The sequence below is a fragment of the Impatiens glandulifera genome, chromosome 1 (genome assembly GCF_907164915.1).
Source record: "Impatiens glandulifera chromosome 1, dImpGla2.1, whole genome shotgun sequence".
Classification (NCBI taxonomy): domain Eukaryota; kingdom Viridiplantae; phylum Streptophyta; class Magnoliopsida; order Ericales; family Balsaminaceae; genus Impatiens; species Impatiens glandulifera.
The window spans coordinates 60,397,103-60,418,406 of NC_061862.1; the positions used below are offsets into that span (position 1 = coordinate 60,397,103).

At 33.3% G+C, this 21,304-nt stretch overlaps 2 protein-coding genes across 2 annotated transcripts; both read right to left on the bottom strand.

The window, feature by feature from the left end:
- Positions 1 to 8,318: 8,318 nt before the first annotated feature.
- Positions 8,319 to 8,972, bottom strand: LOC124922195 (nodulin-related protein 1-like). Its single transcript, XM_047462929.1, has one exon. It carries the CDS (start codon positions 8,939 to 8,941, stop codon positions 8,435 to 8,437), a length of 507 nt encoding a protein of 168 aa, XP_047318885.1. The 5' UTR covers positions 8,942 to 8,972; the 3' UTR covers positions 8,319 to 8,434.
- An 8,172-nt stretch (positions 8,973 to 17,144) lies between these two features.
- On the bottom strand, positions 17,145 to 17,912 carry LOC124922030 (nodulin-related protein 1-like). The gene has a single exon (XM_047462752.1). The coding sequence runs from the start codon at positions 17,823 to 17,825 to the stop codon at positions 17,313 to 17,315; it is 513 nt and encodes a 170-aa protein (XP_047318708.1). The 5' UTR covers positions 17,826 to 17,912; the 3' UTR covers positions 17,145 to 17,312.
- Between the last annotated feature and the right edge of the window lie 3,392 nt (positions 17,913 to 21,304).

Consider the following 21,304-nt stretch of genomic DNA (forward strand, 5'->3'; position numbering starts at 1 on the left):
GAGACTTGGATTCTTCAATTCAGGGCCTGGATAGCTTCACAAAACTCCCAAGAACATTTAGAACATCATTCTATGATATTAATCGACCTGTGTGATGATCAATTTGTTCAAAACAGTTTGTAGCAAAAAATCGGGGTTTTTAGTTTTAAAGTTGTATTGAAGTGTAAGGAGCTAGCCAATATCTATACTTGATTGATACGAAAACAAGAACACCGACTATTTGTTTGGACCAATTCAAGAACTCAAAATTTTCTTTTGAAAATTTTGATTATGATCAAACATGATTCAAACAGTTTCCCAACATCATTACAATTATGTTGGGAAACTTTCTGGGCTGTGATCCATGAGGATGATTGGAAGCTTAACAAGTATTGGAGAACACTCCTTAGACCCTAAGGAAGCTTTTTAGATACTAAGATCCGAGTTTTAAGGAATGTGGTGAAAATTCAGAAAATCCAGAAGCTTTGAGCTTAAATGGCGAATTTCTGTGTTTTTCAGATTAGAAGCTTGAGAGTGGATCTATTGTATTCAGATTTGTTTAAGGAATCTATTTATTGCCTCCCGGAGTCGATTGATCCATCCAAGTGGATTGAATCAGCCAAAATTCAATTATGGTATTTTAGTTGTTCTTCATCTAACTTGCCAACATAGGGATGAATCAATATCCATCATTTCAAATTCTTTGGTGATATTCTTTTTGAATTCGTCCAACATAATTGGATTATTCCTTTTAAACATCAAGTCGTCTACATATAAGCACATAATTAAAATATCATCACTTTTAGTTTTATTATAGAGTTCATGCTCATATGGACACTTGATGAAATTCCTGCCTTAAAAATATTGATAAATTCGAACATTCCAAGCTCTCGGTGACTGTTTTAGACCGTACAATACCTTATTTAGCTTTAGTACTTTCTCTTCATGGCCTTCCACTTTATAGCCCAGTAGTTGCTCATTGTATACTTCTTCATATAGGAAACTATTCAAAAATACTGACCTCACATCCATTTGGTAGATCTTCCATCTACTTTGGGCTGCCAAATAAATGATTAGTGTAATAGTTTCTAGAAGAATAATATGAGCAAATACATCATCATAACCAATGCCTTTTCTTTGACTATAGCCTTTTACTACGAGTCTTTCTTTATATCTCACCACCTCTCTTTTAACATTCCTCTTTGTTTTGTACAGCCATTTAAATCAAATTGTCTTGTGTCCCTGTGAAAGTGTAGCATGTTCTCATGTGTCATTCTTCACAATTGACTTGATTTCTTCATCCATGACAACTTTCCACTTTCTGATTTCTGGTTTCACTACTTCTTGATAAATTAGAGATTCATAATCCCCAAAATGACAAAAATACATTTATGTCATTTTTATTTTCGGTTACCTCATAAATTTTCTTCAATACTTTGTATTGTGGTGTTCTCTCACTTGAGCTTGCTTCAGAGAAACTGGTATCGGTTAAGTATGTGGAGTAGACTATTGAAGCTCTTCTATAATTCACATATTCCTTTGAAATAAGTAGGAGAGTTGTACTCATATTCTTGAATGTCCCAATCCCATGTATCTTGTTTATCAAACTCCACAAAATGATTTTTGACAATTTTTTCATTCTTTGGATTATAGAGTTTATAGTCTTTAGAACATTAGTAATAGCCTATGAACACAAACTTATTTCTTTTATCATCAAACTTTGTTCTTTGTTCATCTGACACATGAGCATAGACAATGCTTTCAAAGACTCAAAGACGAGAGATCTCAAACTTTCTTCCATTCCATACTTCTTGTGGTGTCTTCTCTTGCACACTTCTTTTTGGGGAGCGATACATTATGTACAATGCGCAAGCCACAACTTCATCCCAAAACTCTTTGGGAATTTGTTTGCTCTTGAGCATGCATCGACCCATGTCCAATATAGTTACATTCTTCTTCTAATCTACTCTATTTTGTTGAGGGGATCTTGGAACTGTCAAGGGATGACAAATTCCATGGTCGTCATAGTACATATTGAGTTCATTTGATGTGAACTCTACTTCACGATTATATTTTACGGTTTTAATGGACAACCCACTTTTTTTCTCTACAAGAGCTTTGAATTTCTTAAAATTATTGAACACATCTGACTTTTCCTTCGAGAAGTACACACATCTTTTCCTCGAAAAATCATCTATAAAGAGGATAAAGTATTTATTTTTACCGAAAGAACTCAAATAGATTGGTCTACACACATTGGTGTGTACGAGTTCAAGTGGCTTTGTAGATCTTGATGTTGACTCCAATGGAAAACTCTTTTGGAATTGCTTTCCAAGTAGGAATCCTTCACATAGTTGGTCCGAATTGTAGATTTAAGGAAGGCCTCTCACTATCTTCTTATGTGCTAGAAGTTCAAGACGGCCAACATTGAGATGCCCGAATCGTAGATTCCATATATAGCTATGATGGCTATGATGATTCGTTATAACATGTTTTGAGACAAAGTGCTACATCATTTTGAATGTTTATAAGAAACATTCTATTCTTTGATATAAACACATTTGCAATTAAATTATTTCTATCATTTTTTATGTATATGTTACGTTCCTTCGAGTGGATGTCATAATCATTTTACAATAATTCTCTCAAACTAAGAATAGTATTCTTCATGTTCAGCACATAGTAGACATTTGAGATAATTGATGACTTCAATTCTTCAAGTGTATGAGAATTTTACCTTTTCTTTTTATTGTTATCTTTAACTCATCTCCAAATGAAATATTTCCACATATTGACTCACTTAGTTCCACGAACATACTCACCAATGTACTAATATATACTCTTCTTTTATGTCTTTTTCTCCTACAAAATTTGCCCTTTTTTTCTATATTGGTCGGTATCTACACTCAGATGGATAATGACCAAACTTGTTATAATTGTAGCATTTGACATTAGATTTTTCATACATTGGCCAGAGTTACCTCTTTTGCACCTTCTTGTAGCTTGTGAATATCAACCTCGTTCTCCATTGTTGTTGGGACTATATCTTCATTTTCTTCCTTGTCCCTACTATTGTCCTTTTCCGCCATCTTGGCCACTATCCCATCCTCTTTGACTTCCATTAAAGTTATCTTCTTTTATTTTTAATTTTGGTAATTTCTCTAAAGCCTCTTTTTTATTTATTTTCTCTTTTGATTTTCCTCATAGGCTTGTAGAGAGCACATGAATTTATCAATAGTTATACTACTCAAATTCTTATTCTCTTTGATCTTAGTAACAATAAAATCGAAGCTTGGATCTAAAGTACAAAAAAATTTCTCCATGACTTTGATTCACCAAAATCTTCACAATTTCTTTTTAATTGATTGACCACAACCAATATTCTAGAGAAGTAATCAGAAGTTGTGAATGTTTCCTTCATAATCAATAATTCAAACGTACCTCTAAGAGTTTGTAGACAAATATTTTTAACTTGTTCAATTTATTTGTTGCAAATTTGAAGCTTATCCAACCCTTCCTTAGTTGTAGATGCATTTGAAACAAATGCATCTTTATCTACCGATTGATAGATGATGAGAGAGCTTTCTTGTCTCTCTTTCTTTTCTTTTTCATTATCTCTATTTGAGATTGACTTAGGTTTTTCATCTTGTTGCTCGAAGACTTCCTCAACAACGTAGGATGGAGGAAGTTTTTGAGTAGAAGCTTCTAGCTTTGATACCACTTTATTAGAAATTTGAATTAAGAAGAGAAGTTTTAAAAAGAAATTACTATTTAGAATGAAACTCTTATATTATTTTCTATATGTTTACAATAATAAGGTTACATTCTTATTTATATCCGTACTTCATACTTTTAATTTGTAGACTCTCTTTAAAATTTCATATCTATCTATAATGTTTATTACTCTAAATCTTCTAAAACAATAACTATATAATATGATATTTGTCTGTAATACTAATAAGTCAAAATTAATACTAAATTTAATCTATCAGAATAGATTATTGAATTTAAAATAATAAAATATAAATTAAAAAGGACGCAATTAATAACTAAAAAGATTTTATCATAGCATAATATATATATATATAATGATGCTTGATTTTTAAAGTGTCCGAATTGTCGGATCGAGAGTTGTGCTTAATTTGGATATATATGTGAGAGTAATGGATACTTGGGTTGGATTGTGGATTGACCCGTCCATAAACTTAAAATGGTTTAAAATCAAATTAAAAATGCCATAGGTATATTTTGAACTAGCAACCTAACAAAACAAGTATAACCCTTTAACCAACTAGGCTAATAACACTCACTGGTGAAAAGGGGGTCAAAACCGAGAGTAAAAACTCTCGGTTTTGACCCTATAACTTTCAGTATAGACTCAATACCGAAAGTTTAGGTGACTTTCGCCATTCCTCGGTATTGACTCTTTCGGTAAAAACAATTGAGCGTTTACCGAGAGATTTTGTAGAGTTTTCGGTTTAGATACCCGAGAGAAAAACCGAAAGTTAATTGAAAAACTTTTTGGTTTTCTTCATAGAGTAAAACCAAAAGTTATCCAATTAACTTTCGTTTTCCCTTTGAAATAAACCCGAAAGTTTTTCATAAAACTTTTGTTTTTTCCCTCTGAAGCAAAACCGAAAGTTTTCCAAATAACTTTCGATTTTCCCTTTTAAATAAACCCGAAATTTTTTCATAAAACATTCGGTTTTTCCCTTTGAAGAAAAACCGAAAGATTTCCAATTAACTTTCGGTTTTTCCTTATAGAGTAAAACCAAAAGTTTTCTAATTAACTTTTGTTTTTTCCTTTTCAAATAAACCCGAGAGGTATATGAAGAACTTTCGGATTTCCCTTTGAAGAAAACCGAAAGCTTTCCACATAACTCTCGGTTTTTCGTTTTGAAGAAAAACCAAAAGATTCCTTAAAACTTTCGGTTTTTATCTAAAAATGTACAAAATAGGCCGATTGTTTTGTGCTCAATCGAAATTTGTTCAGCCAAACCAATATATCAATTAATAAAACAAATGACATTCATAAAGCAAATGACCAAATCATTCCAAAATTCTCAACCAAATCAATCATCCAAACAACATGTTTTAAATTCAAATTAAAACGTATTCAATCAATTCATAAACTTGTTTTCAGTCGAAACATACTAGAATTAGCTGGTGGGGGAGAAGGGGTGGTTGATATTGCCTCATAAACATTTCAAAACTCTCTATTCTTGCATTCATTTCTAACCTTTCCTTTAAGTATTGCACTTTCCCTATTAATTCTTGTAATCAATTCTACCTTCTCCGCTTGTATTTCATTAATCGTTTGAGTTTTTTCTTCATCCTTTTTTTTCAAAAACTCTAGTTCCATCGCCATTCTTTGATTTTCCTCAAACAATCGATTAGTGGATTGTTGTGAATTGTTGCCACTCCGAAGATCCTCACAAAAGTGTGTGGGTCGGACGCCTGATCCTATACCGAAAACTCCCCCATGCTTCTGACGTCCGACACCCTCTCCGTCAAAGTCAAATATTTCTGGTTCGTTACTTCTTACTTCCTCCATCTCAACCTGCACATTTGAAATAAATTTTCATTTATATAATAAATAAACAAGATATAAGTAATTTATTTAAATTCAATTCACTTACAATTTTCTCTTACGCTAGTTCGTTTGGGATGGGGGTTGAGTTTTCTAATAAACTTTTGCAAATATCCCTTCCCAACACTTAGAAAATTTTCAGGATTTTTTAAGGAAGGGTCAAAAGTGAAAGTTTTGTAATAAACTTTCGCAAATACCCCTTCCCAACACTTATAAAATTTTCAGGATTTTTTAAGGAAGGGTCAAAAGCGAAAGTTTTCTAATAAACTTTCGCAAATACCCCTTCCCAACATTTAGAAAAATTTTTGATTTTTTTAAGGAATGGTCAAAATTGAAAGTTTTCTAATAAATTTTCGCAAATACCCAACAACTTAGAAATTTTTTGATTTTTTTAAAGAAGGGGTCAAAAACGAAAGTTTTCTAATAAATTTTCGCAAATACCCCTTCCCAACACTTAAAAAATTTGCTGATTTTTTAAGGAAGGGTCAAAAGAGAAATTTTTTTAATAAACTTTCGCAAATACCCCTTCCCAACACTTAGAAATTTTTTTGATTTTTTTAAGGAATGGTCAAAAGCGAAAGTTTATTAGAAAATTTTCGCAATTAACCCTTCCCAATACTTAAAAAAAATTTAGATTTTTTAGGAAGGGTCAAAAGAGAAAGTTTATTAGAAAACTTTCGCAATTAACCTTTTTCAAAAGAGAAAGTTTTCCAATAAAATTTCGCAATTACATTTTTTGGAAAGTTAAAACCGAGTGTTCTTTAAATAACCTTCTCAATTACCCTATTTCCACCATTGTTTTGACTATGGTCTAATCGGAAATTTTAAATGAAATTCTCAAATAAAGGAAAACAAATACTTATACAAAAACATTCATAAACGACATTAATAAACCAAAACATAATTATAATTCTTAAAAAAAAACAAAAGTCAAATAGTACCCAATTATCCAAACATGTCATCCGTCGAACGAAAACGATTACACATAATTAATCAAACACTAAAATCTACTAATTAGTAGATGGGGGAGTAGGGGTGGTTGATTTTGCCTCTTGATGAAATTAACTTGTTGTTCGAGATTCTCCAATTTTTGCTTCATTTAAACCCTCTCCGCTTTCAGTTCAGTAACCAATTCCGCTCTTTCCGTGTCCCTCAATCGGATTTGCTCCAATTCCAGTGCTATTTTTCTCGCCTATTCTGCAGCTTCTGCAGCTTTTGATGCTGCTATCAAATTCTGAAATTGCCGGGACAGTTTCTCTGGTGTTTTCCGAAGACTTTTCCAATCACTCATCTTGAATGCATTTCATATTAATCAAACCAAATAACCATAATTCAAATATAATATAACTTAAATTAAACACAATAACCTAAATCCAAAATATATCATACATTTAATAAAATCTAACAAAATCATATATATATTTAACAAACAAAATATAATCTAAACTAACCTAAATCTAACATAAAACTAAACAATAACAAATCTAAATCTAACATATAATTACCAAACAAAAAAAATCTAAAATACCCTAAATCTAGCTAACCTAAAACTAATCAATAACAAATCTAAATATAATTAACATAACCAAATAAATTAAAGCTAACCTGAAATTGGCGGCGGCAAAAGCGACAATGGGCGACAATGTGGTTCCGTCGAGGGCGTCGATGTGGACGGAAGGAGAAGAGAGGAAGAAGAGAAGAAGAAAGGGAGGCGGCGGCGTGGGCGGAAGAGAGAGAGAGAGAGAGAGAGAGGAAAAAGAGAGATGCGAAAATAAGAAGAGAAGGGCTATGGTTCGCTATTTATAAAGGTCATTACTGAAAGTTCTTTGTATAACTTTTGGTTTTGAACATAGTCAAAATCGAAGGTTTTCCAATAAACATTCGGAAATAATCATCACCAAACTTAGAATTATTTTGGTTTATTTTTGGAAAGGGCAAAACCGAAAGTTTATTGGAAAACCTTCGCAATTATAAAATTCAGTAAAGGTAAAACCGAAACCGAAGGTTTTTTGAATAACCTTCTTAATTACCCATTTCCAACACTTAGAATTATTTTGGTTTATTTTTGGGAAGGTCAAAACAAAAAGTTTATTACAAAACCTTCGCAATTATAAAGTTCAGGAAAGGTAAAACCGAAACCGAAGGTTTTTTGAATAACCTTCTTAATTACCCATTTCCAACACTTATAATTATTTTGGTTTTTTAGGGAAGGTTAAAACCGAAAGTTCTTTGTAGAACTTTCGGTACTAATTAGTAAACCCGAAGGTTTTATATGCCTCTCGGAATCTATTTTGATTAACGGAAGTTTTCTTCCTCTCGGGATCATTCAGGAGAGTTTTATAAAACTTTCGGTAATATCTGTCGGTAAAGGTCGATTTTTTACCAGTGACTTTATATTTTTAATTCAACACTAAAATAGATGAACGCGAGACATTTTAACAATATAAGCTCAACTTTTTAACTAACTAATCTATATATTTTTAAAGTGTCCGGTTGTCGGGTCGAGAGTTGTAGTTAATTTGGATATATATGTGAGAGTAAATGGATATTTGGGTCGGATTGTGGGTTGACCTGCCCATAAACTTAAAACGATTTAAAATAAAATTAAAAATGCTATATATATATTTAGAATTAAAAATGTTATCACGTTTTTACCGTAATTTTTTATATCAATATTCGTGCAAATGCACCAACTACATGCTAGTTATCATAAATAGGATCACACACATAAAATAGTTAGCACCTGCTCTTCGATATAGAGATTCAAATGCACAATAATAACTAACAAACATGAACAAAAAAACTTAATAACAAACAACCACAACAATTATAAGATTAGGATTAGGATGAAGATCAGGACAGTGATTACTTCTTCAAGAAACCTTCAGCCATTTTAAAGTAGTTTCCAAACTCACCTCCTGAAGTCTCCTCCTCCTTCTTCTCCACTTTCTTTCCCGAGTCATTTGACTTCCCTTGGTTTTCTTCCTCAGATTGGTACTTGCTCACCAACCCTTCCGCCATTTTCATGTAATCCCCATACCCACCACCACCTGGTTTCACGTCCTCTGACGGTTTCACCTCCACGTGGCCGCCTTCTCCCCGTATCTTGTGGAGATATCCTTCAGCCTGATCCACGTACTTAGCATAGCCCTTATCCTCCAATTTACCGTACTTGGAGGCTGCGCTCAGAATATCTTCAGCGGCTCCGGCCGCTTTCGCCTTGTCGAATGTTTCCCGCCGGTACGCTGACTGCGCTGCATCCGCCACAACTTTGGCGCTGGAAAACAGTTCGCCTGTTGACAGCTGCGAATGGACGGAGTGAGATTCACCGTCGATTGGGGCTTTTGACTTCTGCTCAATCGTTGGATCCATGGCTGATCAGAGGGATAAGATTATGGAATAATTATTTTATAATAGGAGTCATTATGGTTTTGATCTCAGAACAATTGGGATCTACATTCTCCACCAAGTATTTGAACCACCGTTCTCATGGTTGATATACATTCTCCACCAAGTATTTGAACCACCGTTCTCATGGTTGATATCCTCATTGATCTGCATGTCAATTAGTACCGGTCCCGGGAATTGAGCTGCCCCAATACATGTAGAAAAAAGTGTAAAACAAATTGGATGTCTTAATTTCTGTTCAAAAAGTTGTTAAGAATTTTTTATTTTCAGCCTAAATTAATATAAACTTTTATTTTTAAAAAATTAATAAATTTAACTAAAACTCTTGTATTTTTTTAAATTAAATGGGTTGACCTAGTTGATGACTTATCCAGGATCAACCAAAATAACCATTCTCATTTCAACTCCTTTAAATTCGTGGTTGAGTTTACTGTTGTTATCTGTCGTCAGGGATTACTTGATTTACGCATTCATGATGAAGGTATGCTAAAGCAGAAGAGTAGAAGAGTTGTAGAGGAGATTAAAGATGGATAAGTTTAACATTGATTAAAGAAGAGTCTAGTATTTCAAAAGAAGAGAGGAAAAGAAGAGAGCCTTATAGAGAAAAAGGAAGAGAAACAGAGCTTGCATGAAGAGACAAGTAAAAAAGTTAATTTAAGGGTACTTCAGTTAATAAACATAAAATATTGATTATTTTAATTTTTTTTATCAAATAGATCTTTTTTATAGGATTTTTTTTGATAAAACTCAAATAAAAACCTTTCATCGAATGAGCTCTAAGAGTTGATAACGTTAAACCTTGTCAAAGGTTGATAGAATTGTAACTTACCAAGGATTGACAACCTTAGATCTTGTAGTGTATGGAACTATACCTTATCAATGGTGGACTATCTTGGACCTTGTCGAGGATTGATGACGTTATACCTTACTATGGTGGACGACTTAAACGATGTGTGGATGGGGTTTAGGTCTTCCAACCCTCTATCGACAGTCTCTCTCTATCGACATCCCATGAGTGTTCTTAGAGAAGAACAGACCTCTACCTTTTGTCTGACGAGAGAAACATAATAGGTATGATATATATATATGGGTTGGGGATATAGCCCTAATATACTCATTTACTATTCGGCCATCAACGAAATAATAAATGTGTAACCCCTGAAAGACCATTTAGTTTTGGTTCCACGGAAAAGCTCGAGATTCGAGAATTTCAACATTGGTTTGTGTGTCAGTAATCTTTAAAATAAAACATTATTTATAAAATATTTTGATAATTCCTAACCTCTTTTAAAATTAATTATGAAACTAATTAATTTTGTTCAAATCTGAATAATTCAGGGATTTGCATTTAATCAAATGACAATTTGATTTTTTTAAAAATATGTTGTTTAAATTAATTAAAAATAATTAATTTAAAGAAGATTATTTATTTGAATATAGAGTCGCCAATTGATTTTTGAAAACCAATAAAAGTGGCGTACGTGTACAAACGTATTGACTAGAGTTTCTTTTAGTTAGTAGTTTGGTGATACTCGGGAAATAGCTTTTGTGCTTCATCCTCCTTACCCGTTTTAAAAACGGTCTCTACTTATAAATTTGGCTTTTTTAAAATCGGTTTTATAACGTTTTATTTTAACCAATTATTCTCATGGTCCTAAGCATGCATAATGTTTGTGCATTATTTAAAGAATTGCAAAAACAATTATTTAAATGCTGGTACATGTTACTAATAATAACTTAGGGAGGAAAACATTTGAAGAATATCAGTCATTTAAAAGCATTAGGGTTTAAACATAAATCCCAAACAAGCCTTTATCAACATATTTTTGTGTGCACACATCCCAAAAATATTTTGAAATCATTTTCTATTTTTTCGAGATTTTTAGAAAATGGTTTGTGGTTCTAAAATTAAAAAAATATATTTGGATTTTGAAAATGAGAACCAAACATGCTTTAGGACCGGTGTTGTTAGGATCGGGATCAACGATAGGGACGGGGGTCTGACTATGTTGAACGCTTATACACTTCGTTTGATATTAACTCTGTTAGAAGTTAATATCTACTCTCTATTCTACGCAAGCCTTCACAAACTCTTGAACCAAGTTCAAGTGCGGAGATGTTTGTTTAGACTTGAAGCAGCGAGTAAATGGGATTGAAGGAAAGAAACACAAGACACAAGAGGTTTTTGGATGTTCGGAGTAAAAGCTCCTACGCACCCTTTCTTCTCAACCTTGAGAAGGATATTCACTAGAAGATTTGGTTTAATACATCACTTGTACAAACCTAGTCGGACAACCAGGACTTAAACACTACCTATTTCTGAACTCCTAGCAAACACTCTATTGACCATAAACAAATTGTGTCACCTTATAATACTGAAAACTCACACAGAATGAACAGTATGTAATACAACTTTTAACACTCTATCAAACTTGTATACTTTTAGGACTTTGAGAGCTTGATAGAATAATGAGAAAATTGTGGGTGAGTTGTGTTTAAAGACTATATGAAAGTTGTTGAGCGATTGTTGTTAGACCGTGGTTGTGAAAAGCGTATGTTTCATTGTCTTCTATTTTCTTCTTAAGTAGACAATCGGCAACGGACAAATTTGATTCACCAACGGACATATTTTCTTCAAAGGACACTAGTCCTAATTTGATTGACTGAGTTCCAGAATAGTACATCAGAGAAGATCTTCTTTGATATTGTCTGTACTTTATGATAGTGAGCCAAGAATTTGTTAATGGAGCTTGTACTAGGAACGTTTATTGTAGAGGATTTGAATAATCTTGGTATGTGGCAATCTTCTTTAGGTCTGTCTTTGCTGTAGTGTTAGACTACCCATCCCAAATTGGTGAATATGCTGCTTTGCCAGACTACCATCACGAATGCTTAATTTGGAGCTGAGATTGATTAAGTACCGGAAAACGTTTACCCAAAATGCCGAACTTGGAAAATACCGGAAGCTCTTTATGTAAAACCAATGTAGTAAAAATACCAGACACGCTTGTATAAAACCGAATTGATAAAATAACAGAGACGTTTATTCAAAAATTGATTTAGATAAACTACCGGGTGCGCCTTTTGATAAAATACTGGAGTTAAATATAAAACCGGACGCGTGTTTATAGAAACCGATCTCATAAACTACCGATCTCATAAATTACCGATCTCAGAAACTATCGATCTCATAAATTGCCGGACGCGTGTTTATAGAAACTGATCTCATAAACTACCAATCTCAATAAATTACCGATCTCATAAACTAACGATCTCCTTAAATTATCAATCTCCATAAATTACCGATCTCATAAACTACCGACCTCAATTATAAAACCGGAAGCGCTTCTTCATAAAAAACTGAACTTATAAAATACCTAAAACCTCCTTATATAAAACCGATCTCATAAACTACTGGACGCGTGTTTATAGAAACCGATCTCATAAACTACTGATCTCAATTATAAAACCGGAAGTGCTTCTTCATAAAAAACTGAACTTATAAAATATCGAAAGCGCACTTATATAAAACCGACCTCATAAACTATCGGACGCGTGTTTATAGAAACTGATCTCATAAACTACCAATCTCAATTATAAAACCGGAAGTGCTTCTTCATTAAAAAAACTGAATTTGATATATAACTGATCTCGATTAAATACCGAACAACTTTCTTTCCATTTTTCTTTAATCTGACTCAGTTTTTATTTATACATTTATGCTTGATATTTTAATCTAACAATTTCTCCCTTTTTGATTATTTAAATTAAATATTCAAAACTTGGTGATTTTATAATTATTGGCTAATTCTCCTAAGTTAATTAGCTAATTCAATATAGAAGGCTTTATTCTAACAAGTGTCCTAGGTCATGGGTTTGTTTTCATCAGTCGGGGTCCAGGACTCTAGGTCGGACCCATCGCTCCGGGCTAATAAGTCTCGGTCGAGGTGCTAAGGACTCTCGGTCCTTGGTTGGGATTATTGGTCGGGATGTAAAAACTACTAGTCATGGGTTAGCCTTGGGCTAACTCTATTGGTCATAGGTTTGTGAATTCTCGGTTGAAGTCAAGATTCCTTGGTCCTAGGTGAAAGCCATCAGTCCTAGTTTCGGGAGTTCTCGGTCTTGGGTCTGACCACTTGGTCGGATGTAAAAATTATCGGTCGAACTTCTCGGTCCTAGCGTAAAAACATTGGTCGGACCTCTCGGTCCTATCTAAAAAGCCTCGGTTTGACCTCTCGGTCCTAGGTCGAATTTCTCGGTCGGACCTACCGGTCTTCAAGAACATCAAAATTGCAGATTTTGTAATTTTGATGGAGGCTTGGATTCTTCAATTCAGGGCCTAGGTAGCTTCACAAAGCTCCCAAGAACATTTATAACATCACCCTATGATATCAATCGACTTTAGTGATGATCAATTTGTTCAAAATAGTTTGTAGCCAAAAATCAGGTTTTTGGTTTTAAAGTTGTTTTGAAGTGTAAGGAGTTAGCCAATAACTTCCATATATTCCATATACTTGATTGGTACCAAAATAAGAACACCGATTATTCGTTTTGACCAATTCAAGAACTCAAAATATTCAATTATTTTGAAAATTTTGATTTTGATCAAAATGATCCAAACAGTTGTCCAACGTCATTACAATTATGTTGGGAAACTTTCTGGGTTGTGATCCATGAGGATGATTGGAAGCTTACCAAGTGTTGGAGAACACTCCTTAGACCCTAAGAAAATTCTTGGATACTAAGATCCGAGCTTTTAAGGCATGTGGTGAAAATTCCGAAAATTTAAAAGCTTTGAGCTTCAATGGCAAATTTATGTGTTTTACAGATTGGAAGTTTGAGAGTGGATCTAATGGCTTCGGATTTGTTCAGGGAAGCTATTTATTGCCTCCCAAAGTCGGTTGATCCATCCAAGTGGATTGAATCAGCCAAAATCCAATTATGGTATTTTTGCTATTCTTCATATCTAACTTTCTAGAATATGGATGAATTAATATCCGTCATATCAAATTCTTTGGTCATATTCCTTTTGAATTCGTCCAACATCATTAGATTATTCCTTGTAAAGATCAAATCATCTACATATAAGTACATAATTAAAATATCATCACTTTGAGTTTTTTTATAGAGTTCATGATCATATGGACACTTGATGAAATTCTCGCCATGAAAATATTGATAAATTTGAACATTCCAAGCTTTCGGTGCCTGTTTTAGACCGTACAATACCTTCTTTAGTTTTAGTACTTTCTCTTCATTCCTTTCCACTTTATAGCCCAATGGTTGCTCAATGTATACTTCTTCATTGAATAAACTATTCAAAAATACCGACTTCACATCCATTTGGTAGATCTTCCATCTACTTTGGGAAGATCAAGAAATGATTAGTCTAATAGTTTCAAAAAGAACCATATGAGCAAATACCTCATCATAACCAATGCCTTTCCTTTGACTATAGCCTTTTGCTATGAGTCTTTCTTTATAACTTACCACCTCTCTTTTAACACTCTTCTTTGTTTGTATAGCCATTTAAATTAAATTACCTTGTGTCACTGTGAAAGTGTAGCACGCTCTCATGTGTCATTCTTCACACTTGATTTTTTCATCCATGACAACTTTTCACTTTCTACTTTCCACTACTTCTTTATAAATAAGAGATTCACAATGACCAAAAAGACAAAAATACATTTATGTCATTTTTATTTTCGATTACCTCATAAAGTTCTTCAATACTTTTGTATTGTGGTGTTCTCTCACTTGAGCTTGCTTCAGACAAACTTGGCATCGATAAAGTATGTGGAGTAGACTATTGAAGCTCTTCTATCATTGGATGCTTTAATTCACCTATTCCTTTAAAATAAGTAGGAGAGTTGTACTCGTCTTCTTGAATGTCCCAATCCCAAGTATCTTGTTTATCGAACTCCACATCGCAATTTTTGACAAATTTTCCATTCTTTGAATTATAGAGTTTATAGTCTTTAGAACATTATTCATAGCCTACAAACACAAACTTATTTCTTTTATCATCAAGCTTCATTCATTCTTTGTTCATCTGACACATGAGCATAGTAAATGCTTTCAAAGACTCTAAGATGAGAGATCCCGAACTTTCTTCCACTCAATACTTCTCGTGGTGTCTTCTCTTGCACACTTCTTTTTGGGGAGTGATTCATTATGTACAATGCGCAAGCCACAGCTTCATCCCAAAACTCATTGGGAATTTGTTTGCTCTTGAGCATGCATCGACCCATGTTCAATATAGTTCTATTCTTCCTCTCATATACTCTATTTTGTTGAGGGGATCTTGGAACTGTCAAGGGACGACAAATTCCATGGTCGTCATAGTACATATTGAGTTCATCTGATGTGAACTCTCCCTCAAGATTAGATTTTACAGCTTTAATGGACAATCCACTTTCTTTCTCTAAAAGAGCTTTGATCTTCTTGAAATTCTCGAACATCTGACTTTTCCTTCGAGAACCACACATGTTTTCCTCGAAAAATGACTCCAATGACTCCAATGGAAAACTCTTCCGTAATTGCTTTCCAAGTAAGCATCCTTCACATAATTGGTCCGGATTATGGATGTAATGAAGGTCTCCCACTATCTTCTTATGTGCTAGAAGTTCAAGACGACCAACGTTGAGATGCCCGAATCGTAGATGCCATGGCTTTGATGGTTCGTTATAGCAAGTTTTGAGAGAGTATTGTGCTACATCATTTAGAATGTTTATAAGAAACCTTCTATTCTTTGACATAAGCACCTTTGCAATTAAATCATTTCTATCATCATTTATGTATATGTTACGTTCCTTCAAGTGGATGTCATAACCATTTTACAATAATTGTCTCAAACTAAGAATATTATTCTTCATGTTCAGCACATAGTAGACATTTGAGATGATTGATGACTTCAATTCTTCAAGTGTATGGGAATTTTACCTTTTTCTTTTATTGCTATCTTTAACTCCTCTCCAAATGAAATATTTCTACATATTGCCTCATTTAGTTCCACGAACATACTCCGATCTCCACACATATAGTTGATTGCACCAATGTCAATGTACCATATGTTTGTTTGGTCTTCAATTTTTTCATGGCATAAGAATAATATATACTCTTCTTTTCTTTTATGTCTTTTTTTTCTACAAGATTTGACATTTTTTCTATTTTGGTCGGATATCTACACTCAGATGCATATGCATAATGACCAAACTTGTTACAATTGTAGCACTTAACATTAGATTTTTCATACCTTGGCAATGAGTTGCCTCGTTTGTGCCCTCTTGTAGCTTGTGAATATCAACCTCATTCTCCATTGTTCTTCGGAGTACTATATCTTGAAACTCTTCTTTGTCCCCGCTATTGTCCTCGTCCACCAGGTTGGCCACGACCCATCCTCTTTGGCTTCCATTAAAGTTATCTTCTTTTATATTTAATTTTGGTAATTGCTCTAAAGCCTCTTTTTGTATTTGTTTCCTTTTATTTTCTTCATAGGCTTGTAGAGAGCACATGAGTTGCTCAATATTTATACTACTCAAATTCTTATTCTCTTCGATCTTAGTAACAATAAAATCGAATCTTGGATCTAAAACACGAAAAAATTTCTCCATGACTTTGACTTCACCAAAATCTTCACAATTTCTTTTTAATTGATTGACCACAACCAATTCTCTAGAGAAGTAATCAGAACAATAATTCAAACATAACTTTAAGAGTTTGTAGACAAATCTTTTTGTAATCTTTATCTACCGATTGATAGATGATGAGGGAGCTTTCTTGTCTATCTTTATTTTCTTCTTCAATATTTGAATTTGAGATTGACTTAGCGTTATTTTATCTTGTTCATCTACAACGTAGCATGCATCTTGAGCTCCTAGTTGGCCTTGGTGAACATCGAAATTTTAAAGGGAATCCTCCATTTGAAATTTTTGAGTAGGAGCTTCTAGCACAAAGAGATTACTATTTAGAATGAAACTCTCTTATATTATTTTCCATTTGCTTACTATAACAAGGTTACATTCTTATTTATATCCATACTTCATACTTTTAATTTGTAGACTCTCTTTAAAATTTCATATCTATCTATAATGTTTATTAACTCCAAATCTTCTAAAACTATAACTATATAATATGATATTTGTCTATAATACTAATGAGTCAAAACTAATACTAAATTTAATCTATCAGAATAGATTAGTGAAAGCACAAACAAATAAAATAGTTAGCACCTGTTCTTCGATGTAGAGATTCAAATGCACAATAATAACTAACAAACCTAATAAAAACCACAACAATTATAAGATTAGGATTAGGATGAAGATCAGGACAGTGATTACTTCTTCAAGAAACCTTCAGCCATTTTAAAGTAGTTTCCAAACCCACCTGATCCTGAAGTCTCCTCCTCCTTCTTCTCCACTTTCTTTCCCGAATCATTTGTCGTCCCTTGGTTTTCTTCCTCAGATTGGTACTTGCTCACCAATCCTTGCGCCATTTTCATGTAATCCCCATACCCACCACCACCTGATTTCACGTGATCTGACGGTTTCACCTCCACGTGGCCGCCTTCAACTCCCCGTATCTTGTGGAGATATCCTTCAGCCTGCTCCACGTACTTAGCGTAGCCCTTATCCTCCAATTTACCGTACTTGGAGGCTGCTCTCAGAATATCCTCAGCGGCTCCGGCCGCTTTCGCCTTGTCGAATGTTTCCCGCCGGTACGCCGACTGCGCTGCATCCACCACAACTTTGGCGCTGGAAAAAAGTCTGCCTGTTGACGGCTGTGAATGGATTGAGTGAGATTTACCGTCGACTGGGGCTTTTGACTCCTGCTCAATCGTTTGTTCCATGGTTGATCGGAGGAGGGATAAGATGATGTAATAATTAATTATTTTATAGGAGTCCTTAGCTCTTCCCTGCACTATATTCACTTCTTTAGAAGAAGGTATTTAAATAGAGGCAGCTTCTTCAATTGTCGGCAGGGCCCCACTACTATCCAAATGAGTTAAACATATATATCAGAAATGAGTGGAGGAGAGTTCAAACAAAATTAATAATACTTTGTGGAACAAAGAGAAGAAAGATGCCTACCGATATTATATATCACTATATAAATCCTACCAAATTATTAAATGAAACAGTTATTTTTTAAAATTATTTATTTATTATTTTATGGGTCAAAAGTGTTATATATTGAAGGTGAATAATAATAATAATAATAATAATAATAATAATAATAATAATAATAATTTATCCTTGGTAAATAAAACTAACAAAATATATTAATTTTTTTAAAATATAAATGCTTAAAAAAAATAGATTGTTTAAGTGAGGAAAAACAATAACTTGATGTAGTTCCTAAGTGATACAATCTTTTAAATTGATTAAGAAAAATGTATTTACATGCACTAGTCAAGGGAATGATATATATTCTATTAGAATCAAGATCTTGCACTTCAACTCATTGTTGTTTTCTCCTATTAGATTCGATCTACTCTCAATTGTTTAGTGCATGGCTTGTGTTTATTTCTCTAGACTATTTATAGAAGTAAGGAATGTTTGTATTGAGAGAAAACTATACAAGAGTATATCATACAAACTAATAATTGATGGAATTAATTAAAATAATTCCATAATAAACTTAAATCATAAATGAAAGACAAATTAAAGCGGAATATATATACCTGGATCCTAAGAAATGATTAGATGAGATGGTCTTCCAAAAGGGCAGAAATCCTTTAGCCTTATTTCTCCGACACGCTAATTTCAGAGAGAGAGAGTGATGAAAATAAGTTCATTCTTATTTTTTATCAACCAACCTCCCTTTTATAATTTCTTCTGCCTTTTAGGAACCATAACCGTCATAACTGACTCATTACGCTAATTTCTAATTTGGTTTTTCATCAAATTAGAAATACCGCAAGGTATCCACAATTTAACATCCATAACAATAACGTCTTAAGTCAAATCTCAAACATCCTTAGATTACATAATATTGACTTATTATAATCAATGACCATATATATTCATTTAAATATATAAATGTCCTTTTAAATTCTAAAAATAATAACAAAATGTATAACTCCTCGTTTTTGTGATAAACTTCAACAGTCCAGGCCTTGGTTCGTCACATCTTCCCCTAGCATCAAAAATAGAAGTCCCAACATCCCTCCATTCTAGTAGGCTTAGGTGAAACTCTTAAATAGACACAATCTTAGTGAGCATGTGATCAATTAGATTGTCCTAGATTACAATCATTAAAACTATTAAGATACTATCAATAACCAAAGTACCAAACTCAATTATCAAAGAGTTAAGATCACACTATTTTACAAGAGACTCTTAAAAATCATTTACATAGAAACTCAACAAGAATTAAAGAATAATTATTTATTTCTCAACCTTTCATGTATTTTCTTTATGAGTAAATTTATTTCAATATTATTCTAATTCATCGAAAAATAACAATATAACATTTTAAAAGTTAACTATTTCTTATTTTCATTAGTCATAACAAGTATTAGCTATTTCTTGGGCAATTATTTTAAGTGCATATTCCATTTCTTGCACAACAAGTTTATGAAAAACCATGAGGTTATCCTTAACTCTAATTATGACCTCCACATTATTGCTTTTTCACTAAATCCCTCAAATAATTGTACATCATGTTAATATGTTTGATCCTCTCATGGTTTGAGGATTCTTGTTAAGATGAAAAACACTTGAACCTCTAGGCCTCGACAAAGAAACTCTCCAACAAAACCTCTCCATCAAACTGCCTCATTCAATACTTTGATCTCACATATGTAAAACTAGTGAGGTTCGAGATCTATCTAGTTTTCTCAGTCACTCGCATGGACAACAACACAAAGAGCTAAAAGCGCCACTACAGGCGTTGGAGGCCTTTGAGTAGTGTTAGGAAGCCCGTTGAAGCCTTTTTTCGGTTACTAACTCTTCTTTCCGCGCGGCTGGTGCATTTTCTCGGTCGGCAAGTATTGTTGCTTGTTTGTTGGCTTCCATTCTCGGTCTCATGCGCCGCTACAGCAGTAACTTCAATTGTTGCTCGCTTTCTAACATAATCCCTACAATTAGAACTACATGATAGCAAAGATCGACTCCAAATTCAATGTAATTTTCAATGTAACATGCAAATAAACAAGATTATAAAAGAAAATATTATAATTAACATTAAAAAAATCAAGATCAAAGGCAATTAAAGGCAAATTCATTTTTTTTGTTCTTGATTGATTTTGTAAGGTTTTCTTGGACGATTTTTGTTCAAATGGCTTCCATTCATTATTAAATTTAAATTATTACGAGCTTAAACATTCAAATTACTTATTAATCGATTCAAGCTCAGAAGAATTCAAATCAAACTTGAATTTGAAGTCTTCGACCGATCATATATATGGTCAATTCAAGGGTTGATTTTTATCTTTAAATAATTTTTGAGTCAAAACACACTTGCTTCCATTTTAGGTTTCTTAATTTTTTGGTTTTCATTTATATTATTTGCATGATGAATTATATAAATATGTTACATGATTTTAAGCATAAATTAAATGAAGGTTAAACAATGTATGCAAACATATAAATAAAAAGGTAAAGGCAAAGATATGCTAGATTTTTATTAAAGAACAAAACAAAGACAAAACATTAAAAAGAATGGGGATAAAAAGAGCTTACACATAATTGCTTTATTGACCTGAATGGAAGAGGCTATAACCGAGAGCTCCTAAGACATGCTTGAAACACAACTTTACACAAGTATGTGTTTGCTTAAGATTGAAATAGGCAACCTTTAGGTAGAATGCGGATGGGGGAGATTTTGGCAGCCTAGGGGAGTAAAAGTGGTGAAAAGAAGGTGTTGATCATGGTGAACTATGGGGTGATTAAATAGTGAATTCAAGGGAAACCTTAGGGCCCGGCAAATCTACAATTACCCACAAGTCTTGAGGAATAATTTCCCTAACATGTCAAAATATTTAAAGGGAGCAATATTCATTTGACATGTCATTAAATGTCATTTTCGGCCAATGGGATTAAAGATTCCCTTGGTTTTGATTTCAGGACTTTGTCCTTTGAAATTTTAATTCAAAAGACCAGTCTTTTAATCATTCCTCCTTCTCACGGCTAAAGGCTTCTATGATGTTCCACCATCTTCTTTTGGGTTAGATCTTGGGTCATGGGTAATGGGTCGGGTCACCGGTTGGATCCCTTAGTTGGATCTAGGCCTTGAAATTGAATTGATTTTGACTTGACCTTGAAAATACATCAAAATTCTGAAATTTTGACCTTCTTGAGATGGATCATGGATCTTTGATCTTTT

Bases quoted from the DNA above. Each gene is read 5' to 3' on its own strand.
- LOC124922195 (XM_047462929.1), bottom strand. From the start codon at position 8,941: ATGGATCCAACGATTGAGCAGAAGTCAAAAGCCCCAATCGACGGTGAA.
- LOC124922030 (XM_047462752.1), bottom strand. From the start codon at position 17,825: ATGGAACAAACGATTGAGCAGGAGTCAAAAGCCCCAGTCGACGGTAAA.